At 35.2% G+C, this 15,950-nt stretch overlaps 1 protein-coding gene across 3 annotated transcripts in view; it reads left to right on the top strand.

Moving 5' to 3' along the window:
* The window catches only part of LOC135200422 (mucin-2-like), a 234,632-nt gene extending 222,717 nt beyond the window's left edge, over window positions 1-11,915 (top strand). For all 3 annotated transcript variants that reach the window (XM_064229054.1, XM_064229055.1, XM_064229053.1), the window contains 6 exons: window positions 2,793-2,896; window positions 4,011-4,166; window positions 5,970-6,146; window positions 8,548-9,463; window positions 9,691-9,848; window positions 11,187-11,915. In XM_064229054.1, coding sequence (XP_064085124.1) covers window positions 2,793-2,896; window positions 4,011-4,166; window positions 5,970-6,146; window positions 8,548-9,463; window positions 9,691-9,848; window positions 11,187-11,375 — 1,700 coding nt within the window. In that variant the 3' untranslated portion in view covers window positions 11,376-11,915. The remainder of the gene's footprint in view (window positions 1-2,792; window positions 2,897-4,010; window positions 4,167-5,969; window positions 6,147-8,547; window positions 9,464-9,690; window positions 9,849-11,186) is intronic.
* Window positions 11,916-15,950: the final 4,035 nt, after the last annotated feature.

Raw genomic sequence — 15,950 nt, 5'->3', positions numbered from 1 at the left:
CATCAGGTTGCCATGCATGATTGGGCAGACCCTCTTAGCGCTCACGTGAAGGTAACGATGTGGAAGTGATTGCGAAATGACCATTTTCTTATTTCGTTTAATTTTCTTGATTATATATATATATATATATATATATATATATATATATATATATATATATATATATATATATTAGTCTTATAGGATTCTATAACTTTGTTCAACCGCTTTCTTTGAACGATCTGCCACTCAAATTCATTCCGTGCTCCCTGCTGAAGTCGCCTGAATTTCAGGTGTATCGATTTTATTTTTTATTTCCTCAATATTTGCTTAATTCGTCACCTTTTCCTATGACTTTCTCTCTCTCTCTCTCTCTCTCTCTCTGTAGGCTGATTTCCCCTTGGAGCCATCTTGGGTCTATAGTCTGTCTACTGTTCACAAAAGTTTTCAGCTGAAGATATAAAAACTAAAAGAAAGACGTTCGTAGCCATATTCCTCAGCTATAGAATATAGAAATTTTGAGGTGTACAGGAAGTGTGTAATGGATACGTAAATAACAGATTCTTGGAAACTGTTATTTCCTTAGCCTCAAGCTAAGAGTTTCAATTTCGTACGTAGGCAGACTTTTTGATATCGACTTCACTGCCATTTTCTTTGAGAATGGTTTTCGTAGACGTCAAAGTCATATCAGTGATTAAGAGACATCGATTCCGTCTCTGGTTGTGGTTGAATTGGTATCATACCTACCCCCCTCCCCCACCCCAGGTATATTAGAATGGCCCCAAGCCGTTCACGTGGACCTCATCCACAGACAAATATGTCTGCATCGATTAACACTCGGGAATCTCGTCGAAGAGATTTCCTTTTAAACCGCAGAAATGTCAGTCTAAGACAACCGCTGAAGGTAACCACCATCGACCTGGATTCACGTGTTTCCGGTTATAGGAAAAACTTTCAATGCCGATTTTATTTCCTCTATCTTCGCAACCGAAGTAATAATAAAAAAATAGCTTGATTATGTGATAAAAAAAGATAGCTTAGGGGGGTGTGTGAGTACATTTGTGTATGTGTTTGTGTGTTGCTTTCCACCTGAGTCTCTCTTCAGTGACTTAACATTTTACTTCCTTCGGAGAAGGAGGCATCAATGACCATAGATTCTGCAACGCCAGGTCATGAAAACCATTCAGTCAGTCAGATGCCTAGAGTCCAATGCAATTAGCTCACAGCCGTGGTAAATGTGTTACTACATGAAGTCACAGTCGAAAAGATAATGTTTTAATCAAATTAAAATATTAACAACATTATGAAACTATCAATATGTCAAATTTTTTATAACGAATTAGCTTGAAATCGCAGTTATGCGAAAAGAATTCCTTTAATGGCTTAATATTCCTCTTTAACAGATTTTTGAGAACTTACGAAGACGTGTTTTTATGTGCATTATCATTCCTGTTTTACGTATTTCTGAGAATTATCTTGATTTACTAATTTCTGAGAATTGTCTTATTTTGCTCATTTCTAAGGATCGACTTGTTTTGCTTTTTTTAAGAATTACTTTGTTTTACTTATTTCTAAGAATTGACTTGTTTTGCTTGTTTCTGAGAATTGTCTTACTTTACTTATTTCTCAGAATTTTCTTATTTTGCTTGTTTCTGAGAGTTGTCTTGTCTTACTTATTTCTGAGAATCGTCTTATTTTACTAATTTCAGAGAATTGTTTTGCTTTACTCGTTTCTAAGAATTGTCTTGTTTAACTTATTTCTGAGAATTGTCTTATTCACAGCGTTGTGAAATGAATGGGTTATATTTTTTATCATTACTGATTAGACAATTTAAAATCAACCTTTAACCTCAAGATAGCCCGGCGTACTCATCTGCTAATATGGCTATGGGCTTCGATTCAACTCGATCAGTACTGAAGGATTTAGCTCTGAACTCCCCCGCCCCACCCCCCCTCATCTTTATATCAGTTTGGAAGACTCAAATGCATAACTCGAGCTGATGCTCATAATCCACTCTTACCAGTACCTGAAAAATGATCTTACAATTAATAACAAATTAGAAGAAGAAAGTAAAAGTTTAAAAAAAATTGGGTAAGCAAATTATACCTAATTTCTTGGCATTTTGACACTGAAGCCTTTTTTTCTCATTAGCTTGAATCACGAAAATGAGCTATTATAGCAATTTTCTGTAGTTAAATGCTACACATTAAGCTGGAAGTTTACTCAAATTATACTGGAGCAATGTTTACCTGGATATGACTGAGAGTGGTCTGTTTAAATATATTTAGAGTTTGTCAGTTCCATCCTAACACTATTCACCTTGCATTTTCATATATTTTTATCTATTTATTAATTTGTTAATTTTTTTAAATAAGTGGGGTATCTTCTTTCTGCATTTTCCTTTATCTCCTCTTACTTATTCCTAATGAACTCCATAATCTTTGGAATCTTAAAGAATTTCAAGTCAGTGGCTCTTATGGTGGGCTTGTTCCATATGAACAGGGTTCATCTTCTGAATAATAATAATAATAATAATAATAATAATAATAATAATAATAATAATAATAATAATAATAATAATAATAACACTCTTGCTCTTTGTAATATACTTTCTGTTCCTTACTGTATTATATTAAGATCTCAAAATCTCCCACAAGTACACACACACGCACGCATGCACACAAACTACATACACATTGAACGCATGAGCACTCACTTTCATTCTAATATGTTCTACTGTTTCTATAGCTGTATGTGGTCTGCCCCCTAGAGTAAACACACATCATTCTAATATTTTCTGTTATTTCTACAGCTATATGTGCCCTGCTGGGCGTGGCCACTGGCAACGAAGGACCCGTGGCTTCACTACAAGAGAAATCTCCTGTTTACTTCCCAATTTTGCCCGAAGATTTCAAGGTAACTTTTATAGTGTTCTTGTTGATGCCTCTGTCTAATTAATAAGTTTACAAAAAAAAACTTTAAAAACTGAATGAAAGCTTTGCCGTTTTTATCAGGGGTTTTGTGAAATATGAAACTAGTATCTAATTAATACGTAATCTTACTGAACAAGCTGAGACTTGATGGGAAGTTTCTTCTTTTTTATCAGAACCTTAGTGTATTTCTCGATTTTTTTTTCTAACTTGTTTGACAATAAGAAAATAGAATCTAATTAATAAGCAAGTTCACGGAGAAAAATTCAAAACTGATTGAGTTCTTTTATCAGAGTTTTAGTATAATTGTTTATTTTTCTCAATATTATGAAAATAGTATGCTACTAATAAATAATTTTACGAAAAGAATTTTAACACTGATTGAGATTTTGCTTGATGAGAGCCTAACTGTATATCTCGAATTTGTTTCTTTTTTATTTAAGAATATGAAAGTAGTATTCCAGTACTTATTGATATATAATTTACTATTTAATGTACGCCTTATGTTCCACTGGGAATGATATGGTGATCACCGGGTTAACAGAACAGTGCGGATTGCATCAGATCTTTACGGTCCACTGTAGGCTCAACACAAGATGCCTTCATATGCCCCAGTTGATTTGCAATTTGTTTCCCATCAGTTCTCTTTGCTCACTTTCCTTCCACGTTTTCCAGCTTCTCACTTCCAGCCTTCCAATCTAAGATGAAAATGATATAGTGCCTCTTTGAGTAACATTGTCTCAGTTGGTTTCATTTCAACTTGCAACCCTTCCAAACTGAGATTAGAATTATTGTAGCTCTTGGAGTGACATTGGACCATTTCACTGCCATCCCTTCCAAACTAATATTAAAATTATAGTACTTCTTTGAGTAACTATATCTCATTTCTTTTCCAGCTCCGTCAAACTATAAGGAGAATCATATTAGCTCATTGAGTAACATTGTCTCATTTCACCTCCAACCCTCCAAAACTAAGATCAGAATTATCGTATCCCTTTGAGATCTTAAAATGTGACACAGACACCTGGTGACGATACAAAATATCATAAGAAAAATAAAAGATCCTTCATACTAGAAATGCCTCTGCTTTTCCTTTCCAGGACTTCGGAATCAAGATCGAGGGAGGCGCCTTCCATCCAAGAGGCGACAGAACTGGAAAGAAACTGGACATGCCAGTGACGACGGCGAAGCCCACCACCACGACCGATAAATTACCCATAAATCCAGGGGGCGTCCTCAGTCACGTTGCTCAGGAGGTAGGTGGGAGGAAGGGCTCCTCGGTCACCTCGATCCCAGGATCGGTTAGGAATCCTTTCGCAATGGAAATGAAGCCAAAAATTTCGCTTCATTTCATTTTATTTCATTTCGTCATTTCGCTCAAATTGTCTTGTGAAAATCTGAATTAAAATGAGAGTACCAAAATCTAAAAGGATTTTCAATGGCAGTTTGATCACTCTCTGGAAAGTTGCTCAAAAATAAAAGATTTCTACCAAATGCTCTAGTTTCACTGTCTTGGACAGTAATTCTTTAGATATTCTTCTTCAGACTATAGTAGACTCACATCAACCTTGCATTTGATATCTAGGCCAGTCCCTTACGAAGCTCCTGATTGGCTGTTAATAAGCCAATCACGGGGCTGGAAACTCTTAGTCTCTCTCTCGAGTTCACATAGGCAGGATGTATGTTCCACCTCTCCTGAAAGGCATATACCTCAGAAGAGGTGGAACATAGGACCTACCCATGTGAACTCTCGAGAGAAGCTGAGAGTTTCCAGCCCTATCATTGGCTTATTAACAGCCAATCAGGAGCGTTCTACGGGACTGGCCTAGACATCAAATGCACGGTTGATGTGGATCTACTTTAGTACGAAACACTTAAATCGTTTCTTATTAATAATTTACTGTCATATTGAAATTTTACTGTCATTCTGACCATAATCCTTTTTGAAAATAGCGTAAAAATTATTTAGCAAATACTCTTGGTTCACTGTCTTGGACAATTCTTCTTCTTCTTCTTCTTCTTCTTCTTCTTCTTCTTCTTGAAGCTAATGCAAAATCCTTAATTACCTTCTAATCAAAGTTTTACTGTCATTCTGTCTTCAATCCATCTCGAAAGTATCGAAAAAAATTCTAGCATATGTTTTCGGTTCACTATCCAGGAAAATAGTTCCCTAACCAACCCTCTTAGTCTCCTGCTTAGTTTCTAATTAGAATTTTACTGTCATCACCGTAATACTTGAAAGTATCGTAAACAAGGCGTGATGCGACCTCCAGCTTACTCGGGATGCATGCAAGATTTTCCTCTCACGCATAAGTTGTAAACGTTATATTCCTAACTTAACGCGAATTAAAACGTGATAAAATCTATGGTCAAAAGGAGCCTTGTTCCATCAACGGAAATTAAAATAAATACGCTATATTTTGTTAGTAAAAATTTTTCTGTAATGTTTAACATGCACATTATTTATTTTCTACATTTTCATACTGATAAATAAAAAAAAATATCCTATCCTAAAATCCCTGTATCTTTAACTCAAGACGAAACACCTATTTCAGACATTTTTAAGGCTCTACCTTAGACATTTCCTAGCCCTGACATGAACAACAATAATAACAACATCGATAACAACAACAACAACAACAGCAAAGTAGTTTGTAGGCGAGTAAGCGAAAATTTCCAGCAAATGCTCTCGGTTTACTGTCTGGGACAAAGATTCTCTAACCAATTTCCAGCAAATGCTCTCGGTTCTCTGTCTGGAACAAAAATTCTCTAACCAATTTCCAGCTAATGCTCTCGGTTATCTTTCTGGGACAAAAATTCTCAAACCAATTTCCAGCTAATGCTCTCGGTTCTCTGTCTGGGACAATAATTCTCAAACCAATTTCCAGCAAATGCTCTCGGATCACTGTTTGGAACAAAGATTCTCTAACCAATTTCCAGCTAATGCTCTCGGATCTCTTTCTGGGACAATAATCCTCAAACCAATTACCAGCAAATGCTCTCGGTTCACTGTCTGGGACAAAGATTCTCTAACCAATCTGCCACTTCTTCTTCTCCAGGCCATCACTGAACCTCCAGGCCCATCCTACCTCACCGACTCCTACTACTACTTAGACGACCACACCCAATCCCCGGGATCGCACGAGCACTCCGACGAAGGGCATGGCCACGACCACGGGGACATCAGCGAAATCATTGCGTTGATAGACCGGGAGAGCGAAAATTTCGGAGCTCAGGTAATGACGAGTAAGCCTGTTGAAAAGAAAAAACAATGAATTTTTTAAATAATTTTTTTAATTGAAAAGTTTATTCTTTGTAATAAAAACAAAAAACTGTAAATTCTAAAAATTATTTTTTATGTTTATCTTTTACTAAAAACAAAACAAAATAATGACTTTTATATATCTTACATTGCTCGTATTGAAAACAAAAAACAATAAAGTTTTTATTTTTGGGGCTTATTTTTCTTCTATTAAAAACTGAATTTTTTATATATAATTTTTTTTTCATTTTTTATTTTTTGTATTAAAAACAATAAATAATTAATTTTTTGGCAGGTTATATTTTTTTTGGCTAAATAAAACAATGCATTTTTTTTTACATTTTTTTGTTTTGTTTTACTTTTTGTTTGTTTGCTGTTCTTGCTAGTTGATTACCAACAGGGATTAGAAGTAGTATGTGTATTGTAATAAATCATGCTGAAATATCTCGTTTTTATTTATTTCATGCTTTTGTACTCGTAAGTTGCAATTCAACCATGTTACAGGTGTTAATTCCCTCTAAAACAGGGTCATTAATTAGAATGCATAGTTTCAGTTAACCGAGTTATCTATTAAACTATCTGTCTCTCTGTCTGTCTATATCTATTTATCTATATATGTATAATGTATATATATATATATATATATATATATATCTATATTATGTATGTATATATATATATATATATTATATATATATATATATATATATATATAATATATATATATATATATATAATATATTTATATATTGTAATATATGATATATATATTATATATATATATATATATATATATATATATATATATATATATATTCTCCCTAGATAAGGCGTTCCCAGCTCGCTATCATATCATATTTGCGAATGCTAATTCACTTTCCCAATTTAGGAGTTTCTCATTTTGAATAAGCCTCATTCATTTGCTTTCCTTACCTTTGTAAAGTCAGCCGTGTGATAGATATATTTATCTTGATATTTTTCCAAAGCATTTAACAAACCAGAGTATCATCTTAATAAAACCTAGTTTCCTGATTACTTATAAATTAGAGAAATTAACCTAAGCTGCTTTATTATGAAACTTTTGGGTAATAAAAAGGAAACTGATTTCAAAATAGGCAAAATGAAGCATGATCACATACATAAGGAAAAGGTGCCTCACTTCATACTTGTGAGGTTCTGAGATAGAACGGTGTTTGAAATTAGGCTGGTAAAAAGCTTTTGTTATGAAACGTAATGTTCGTAGTACGAAATGGAATGCACTATTCTACCGGGTTTTCAAAGGCAGTGCGCCGTTCCCACCTCAGCTGCGTATGAAGGCGAAACATCCTATAGGTAAGATCAGTAAGGTAAGGTATTTGTGAAGGTGCTTCCTATACATACATACACACACACGCACACACATATATATATGTGTGTGTGCGTGTGTGTACGTGTGTATGTATATGTGGTCGTGTGTGAGTGGCTGTATATATGTGTATTTATGAGTGTATTTTACTTCTGCAAAGGCGTTAGCCTTTAATGTTGATAGATGTGGGATCAGTCAGGTGTAACTAAGCCTAATTATCAAATCAATGTGTAATTCAATTCTCAGTGTACAGAACATATAACTTACATATTTAATTGCTTGTAATGTTATGTGAATAGGAAGTTTGCACACATGATTATGATAAGTACTAATAATTTGTAGCTAAATCACAGAAAGTTCACACTCGAGAATAAAAGACAAATATTCTATTCTCGAATGTGAACTTCCTTTGGTTTGTACTTTATTATAGTAGATTCACATCAACGGTGCATTTGACGTCTAGGCCAGATCCTTACGACGCTCCTGATTGGCTGTTGATAAGCCAATCACGGGGCTGGGAACTCTCAGTCTCTCTCATGAGTTCTCATAGGCAGGATGTATGTTCCACCTCTCCTGAAAGACATATACCTCAGGAGAAATGATACATACATCCTGCCTATGTGAACTCTCGAGAGAGACTGGGAGTTTCCAGCCCTGTCATTGGCTTATCAACAGCCAATCAGGAGCGTCGTACGGGACTGGCCTAGACATCAAATGCACGGCTGATGTGAGTCTACTATATTATATAATTTTATGTTTACGTATTTCATCTCTAATCAGGTTGAAACTGGCTTAGTGCATTGAAACAGAAATCTCCTTATGGAATAAAAAAATGCTGACTATACCGCTTGTTTGGCTGTATCAGATAAGAGTCAGATCCCTACGAATTAATCTCTAGCAACCACATGTTTAGTATAATGACGTAATGATGTTTTAGACTCGAAAAACCTTTGATTCCTTCACAGTTTAAGCATAATTTCTGGTTATGATAATGCATTATTTCTTGTTATAATAATGGCGTATTCCACAGGCCCTCCAGAACTTAGCTACTGTAAGCAGACAGTCTCACGGAGTGAGAGAACCTTCGACTTTGGCTCTGTCATCCCCATCGGAGCCATCAGAGGCCCCAAGCCGACCATCCAACAGAGTTCCTGCCCGTTATACCACACCCGCTCCCCTACCCACCACAGCCAAAACAACCACTACAACAACAACAACAACAACTACAACCCCAGCTCCTACAACAACAAGAGCCCCTACTACCAGAGCTTCCCCTACCCCTGCAGCGCTCTCCGGCATCCCTAACAAGAATGTGAAACTCAGACCAGCATATACTCCCATTCCTACCCCAGCCCCCACGGCCATTTCGACTGCTCCGACTCCCCCGAATTCCTACAAGACCCCGAGCCAGAGGCCCTCAACCCGTAGCCCGAACCGTATCGCTTCCAAGGCGACCACGAGGATCTCCCTCCCATCCACTACAACAACAACAACAACGACCACGGCCGCCCCCCAACCCCCGAAGCAGACTTATGGCAGACCCGATAGATTGGCCTCGAGGAGGCCGCAGGCTTTCGAGTCCTCCAGAATCTCCAAGACGACTTCGAGTCGCTCATCATCTCCATCTCGCAGACCAACTGGCGCCCCAAAATCGACCTACCGCACGCCCACGCCGCCCACAGTGTCCTCCACCACGCCGGCAGCCCCTACTACTACCAAGGCCACTAGTCCTAGTCCTAGTGCTAGTTCTAGGTCGTTTGGGGACAGAGCGTCCCAGGGTAGCGCCCCGAGACGGCAGTATCTAACAGCCGTGACCAATAGTCCTAGTGACTCTCCGGTGTACCGTACCTCGACTAAAGCGTATAGGGCGCCATCTTCGCTCTTCCACAACAGGGGCGCTACTACCACAGTTACAGCTCCAGCGCAACCAGATTTCGTTCAATCAGGTAATTAGTGATTTCGTTCCATCAGGTAATCAGTGGTTATATTTACAACCCAATAAATTCTTTACCATCGCCAAATTCAAGTGATTCATTTCTTTAAAACCAGAGTTCATTTCTAGGCTTATTGGTGAAAATATAAACAACGTAAATATAAAAGCATCTAAATAAAAAGCTGCAGAATATGACTTTCCTAAATTTTGTTCGAATATTCATTTCCTGGAACCTTCCAGACGCAAACATCTACGTTCCGCTGGAATACGACGAGGAGGCCATTCCAGGGGAAGCTGGAGTAGACTACCCCAACTTCAGAAATATTCCGGATACGTCGTTCACCTGCTCCGCGCAGGAGCATCCGGGGCTCTACGCTGACACAGAGTCTCGGTGCCAGGTAATTTTTTCATGGAAATTCCAGTCCTTTTCCAGACATTTCTTCCAGGGTTAAAATTTCCATTTTTATTTTGTAGATTTATGAACTTCTCATTTTGTTCCCCTTTCCACGCATTCTTCTTTCATGGCCATTTCATTCTACATAATATTCCATTCCTTTTCCAGACGTTCCACTTTCCATGACATTCTGTTCCATGCGAAGACTTCATCACGTTTCCAGATTCCAGTCATCGCTGATTTTCCATTTACTTCCAGACATCCCCCTAAGCGATAATATTTCATTTCTCCCTCAGACCTCCTCCTTTACTAGACATTGTATTCATAGCTATCACTCCTTTCATTTTCCACTCATTCCTTTAACAGACATTCCACGAAATGCTGAGAATCCACTCCTTTTACAGACATTCCAATCAGCACTCATATTTCATTCCTTTTCCAGGCTTTCTGTCCTCCACAAAATTCCATTCCATGTAAATATATCATCGCTTTCCCAGACATTCTATTCACAGTAACATTCCATTTCGATTCCAGACATTCCACTCAGTGGTAAAATTTCATTCCTCTTCAGACTTGTTACGTTCTTAGATATACCGTTCCCCTTTATCATTCAATTAGTTGTCTGTTCATTCCATGTAAGGCTATCATTCCTTTCTTTTTTCAGACATTCCATCGGATGTATGTAGATATTCCAATCACTTCCCCAACCATTCTGCTTACCTAATTATTCCAACGACCACTCACATTCCACTCCCATTGACATTCCACTCACATTCCACTGGCATTCCAATAGTATTCCACTGACATTCCACTCACACTCAAGTGACATTTCGCTGACATTCCACTAACATTTCATTAGCATTCCACTCACATTCCACTCACAATCCATTAATATTTCACTGATATTCCGCTGACATTTAACTGCCATTCCACTGACACTCCACTGACATCCCACTGACATTCTACTAGCATTCCGCTGACACTCCACTTACATTCCAATAGCATTCCACTCACATTCCACTAGCATTCCACTGGCACTCCACTGACATTCCACTTACAATCCACTAGCATTCCATTCACATTCCACTGACATTCCACTGATATTCCACTAGCATTCCACTGACATTCCACTTACAATCCACTAGCATTCCATTCACATTCCACTGACATTCCACTGACATTCCACTGACATTCCACTAGCATTCCACTGACATTCCACTTACAATCCACTAGCATTCCATTCACATTCCACTCACATTCCACTGACATTCCACTAGCATTCCACTGGCACTACACTGTCCTTCCACTAGCATTCCACTCACATTCCACTTCTCTGTTGCAGACCTTCCACATCTGCCAGGAGGACGGGCGGCAGGACTCGTTCCTTTGCCCCAACGGAACCATCTTCAACCAGCAGTACTTCGTGTGCGACTGGTGGTACAACTTCTCGTGCGACCACGCCGACAGGTTCTACTCCCTGAACGCCTTCATCTACGAAATTCCCGAGAGCACGAAATACGAAAGGAAATAACGCTCATGAATGCTCGTTAGATATATATATATGGTGATTTATACTGTACTCTTAAGGTTCGTTTTAACGAGGTTGTTTCGGCTGGGGAGAAAAAAAAGAATCTGCGAAAATGAGGGTTAAATTGTTATTTTTTTCCCCAACGAAGACAGGTATGCTAATCAACTCGAAAAAAAATTTGCATTTAATAAATTGAGAATTATTAATTTAACAGAGAAATCAAACGTGGAGGTAAATTCCAACGAGTTTCACACGTTTTAATCAGCTGTTTGAAAAACACGATGCGTTTCATTCAATCGTGTTTCATGTTTCACTTCAGTTTCATTTCGTATTCCTTGACTCTGACGAGCTGCCTTAGTAATTGTACGGGCTGCTCTATGAGCAAGAGCCCATGCTGGCATAAGGCCAGCTAAATCTACATGTAAAACAACAACTGTACATAGTCCTATGAGTGTTACACTAGGATCAAGCTCATTCAAATTCTTTTTCTTTTTATATATTTGTGTATAGAAGAGCCCATTTTTATTTTTGTACGACACTTAAACTCATAATACATATATATAGATATATATATATATATAATATATATATATATTATAGTATATATATATGTAGGTAATGATATATATATATATGATTATAATATACAATAATAATATAATATTATATATAAGATATATATATATATATATACATATACATATGATATATATATATATATATATATATATATATATCTATATATGTATGTATATATATATATATATTATATATATATATATATATATATATATATATATATATATATATATACATATATATATAATATATATATATATAGATATATATATATATATATATTATATATATATATATATATATATATATATATATATGTAAATATATAATATATATACATATATAGTATATATATATAGATATATATATATATATATATATATATATATATATATATATATATATATATATATATATATATATATATATATATATATATAACCCTTAAAGCTAATTAGTTTTATATGAAGAGCAAGCACTTAATCTAATATATTCGTTTTTTTTTATATAATTCAAAGGGATTTAAAATTCCCAGGCGAGAACTCACGTTGGGAAACCTATATGTAATTATGAATTATGCACAGACATGAATACTGCTTCAGTGTAGTTGTAAATATTAATGTAACTTGTTGCCGGGTGTATGACAGATGCTTCTTCCATGTTTGGAAGTTACTGAATGAAAATGGATAATTAGGATTTTGACTCTGTAAAAATAAAAACATTAGGAGGTTTAGAATAACGACAAACATATATCTTTTATAGCGACTATATTGATTTGATCTGGTGTTTATTTCTCAAAAACGCCTTGTGAGCCGCGGCCCATGAAACTCACAGCAGGCCTTGGTGACCTGTGTTGTTGTATTGCCTGAAGCACGATCATGGCTAACTTTAACCTTAGTTAGAGGGCTGATATTTGGTATGTCAGTGTAAAAAACACAATATTTATCCGAACAAATCCAAAATTCATTACATTTTCTGTTTTATTTCAATATTTTTATCTTCATCAACATTACAACTAGCGCAGGAAAATGGACATATGAACCTCTTCAAGGAAAAGCTTAACTTATATATAATATGTATTATCAAATTCGCCATCGAATGGTGCTAGTCAGACGTAGGAATGATTCAAAGCTCTCATACGCAGGCAACAGAAACAGTTTACGGGTCGAAAATGTTTAGAGAGAGAGAGAGAGAGAGAGAGAGAGAGAGAGAGAGAGAGAGAGAGGTGAATGTCACTTTGCTCATTCGACTCGTGATCTGTTTCAGGAAACTGGTTTTATTTTTGTCTGTAAGTTTTTTTAGGAGTGAGTTCTTAATTTCTTTTATTTTTCTTATTTTTTCCTTTGCCTTTTGACGCATTTTTTTTTTCTACAGTTGTTCACACTTACCTATACCCTGCTTTCTTAAAAGATTTATCTTTTTTTTCTAAAGTTATTCACACTTAACTATACTCTGCTTTCTTAAAACATGTCTTTTTTTATCATTTTTCTACAGTTATTCACACCTACCAATACCCTGCTTTCTTAAAACTTTATCTCTTTTTTTATCATTTTTTCTACAAGTTATCACACTTACCTATACCATGCTATCTTAAAACCTTTATCTTTTTTATAATTTTTCTAGTTATTCACACTTACCTATACCCTGCTTTCATAAAACTTTTATCTCTTTATTTTATCATTTTTCCAGCCTTGATGAGTTTCCTGAAGGTTGGATGAGGAAGCTATAGATATTTGATTCCTCTGAGACGAAACAGTGTCGTATTTGTAGTGAAATGACAAAGAAAATGCATTAGTCGATTTTGCTCCAGTTCTGAGTATTTTCAATAGGTGTCTGTCTCTAAACCACGCCCGATAAATCATAATCGGGTCTTCTCCTTTTTGGTTCATATTGGGCCCCAAGATGAGATTAGGATAAGTTCTTTTTTTTTTTAGACAATTATATTTTACATTTCTCGTCTTATTCATGCATTATTCTGTCTCTTATTTTTTTTTTTTTTACGCAAAAATCTACGTATCATTTTGGCTTTCTTTCGTACGTGTAGATAAGCTTATTTTTGCTTTTTCCCTCTGCCATGAGTTTGCGCTACGTTCATGAATAATCCAATACACTATTATTATTATTATTATTATTATTATTATTATTATTATTATTATTATTATTATTATTATTATTATTATTATTATTATTATTATTATCATTTCAGTGTCGGAAGACACCAGACACATCTTGTTAATATTTATTTCTTATTTATTATTATTATTATTATTATTATTATTATTATTATTATTATTATTATTATTATTATTATTATTATTATTATGCCGGTGTCAAAAGACACCAGAGAATTATCATTAATAATTCTAGACAATTATTCATAAAATACAGATTTCAATGCAAATTATGCATAATAAATCATGAATATCATTAATGGAAGCAGCAATGCTTTGAAAATAACCTCTTAAAAGACTGAAATGTAGTTATTTATTGAATTAGTTTATATAACTTATTTTAATTGTTTTCTAAATTGTTCAATAAGATCCTTTGTTACGAAATTCTATTTATTTCTCGTGAATTATTTTGTTATGACTTAGTGGTTGTGTATATTTATTTATTATTTTGACTACCAACGTAACCAATATACTTGTGCACACACACACACACACACACATATATATAATATATATATATATATATATATATATATATATATATATAATATATGCACACAACTTTATGTAATTGTTTTATACGTGCTTACGCGAGCGCACAAGCTACTAACATGAACTTGTTTTCTGGAGAATTTTAAATAACTCATTAATATTCTATCTTCCCGTAGTTTTGGGAAACCCCCGAACTTAAACAGGGAAGACTTAATGCTCTCAGGCGCACCTCACGTGGTACAGTGTCGGCATTACTGAAGATTTTTTGCAGCGTTCCTTCGGCCCTTAACTGCGCCAACTTTTAAAAAGTTTTATTTGACCTTTGTTCCCACTTCCTCTCTTCCATCTTGCTGTCCAACCGCTTTAACTCCCTTGCTCTTTCCGTCTTAAGCACCAAATGGCTGGAAGTGTTCCTGCTTTCATAAATAAACAAAAATAAAAATCTCTCATTTTTCAATAAAGATGAAACTTATAAAACCTGAACTGAAAGTACTAATTTTAAGATTTCGGTAGTTCTAACAAAATTCTGATTACGTGGTAAAAAGCTATATTTACTTGTATAGAATAAAACCTGTATTTTTTATTTTTATTTGAGTTTTTGAAAATTCATCTCCAGACTGTGTATGTTCTTCAACAAAACTACTCAAATATATTTTACGTGGGAAAGAGAATTATTGGATATAAACAGCGTTGGCCTTAAAAAATCATTCTCATATGTTAAAAGAATCTGAAACTATTTACGTTTATTTAAAGTAATTCCTAATCATTTTCCTTAAGAGTTTTCCCGTCGATCAATAGAAACTAAAGAACTAATTCTCCAGCCCATGCTAATGCTTCATTGAGGAATTCAACCCTTTTCTAATACTTCTTCCTCCTGTTACTGTAGAAACAGGTGTTCATAAAAAGAAGTAGGTAATTCATTGACAATATATTCCAATTACGCAAGATTCTCTATGAATAATACTACTGACTTTTTTCTTGACAATAATCATCTCGCTTTTTCCTGTCCTGTGTGTTTTGCTCCTGTTGCATTACTCCCTGTGCTTGCATTGTGCTTGCAGCCATATATCTTGTTCCGTTGTTGTAGAAATTCTATATATGTAATTTATTGTGTACCAATACGTTAAATAAATCAATAAGATCAATGTTCTTTTTTTTATTTAAATAAACATTCCTTTGAACTATTTCCATCAACCATCAATGTTATTGTTGTTGGGGGTCAAATTCGTAATAAAGTACCGAAAGTGACCCCATTTTGACCGTTTACCAAGCTTCAAAGCCACAACATCGGTAAATTGGTGAACTTTGCATAAATTGCTATATACATGTGTTGAAA

Source organism: Macrobrachium nipponense, chromosome 26 (genome assembly GCF_015104395.2).
Source record: "Macrobrachium nipponense isolate FS-2020 chromosome 26, ASM1510439v2, whole genome shotgun sequence".
Classification (NCBI taxonomy): Eukaryota; Metazoa; Arthropoda; class Malacostraca; order Decapoda; family Palaemonidae; genus Macrobrachium; species Macrobrachium nipponense.
Note: the sequence above shows the minus strand (reverse complement) of the source record. Positions and strands in the feature narration are given on the sequence as shown.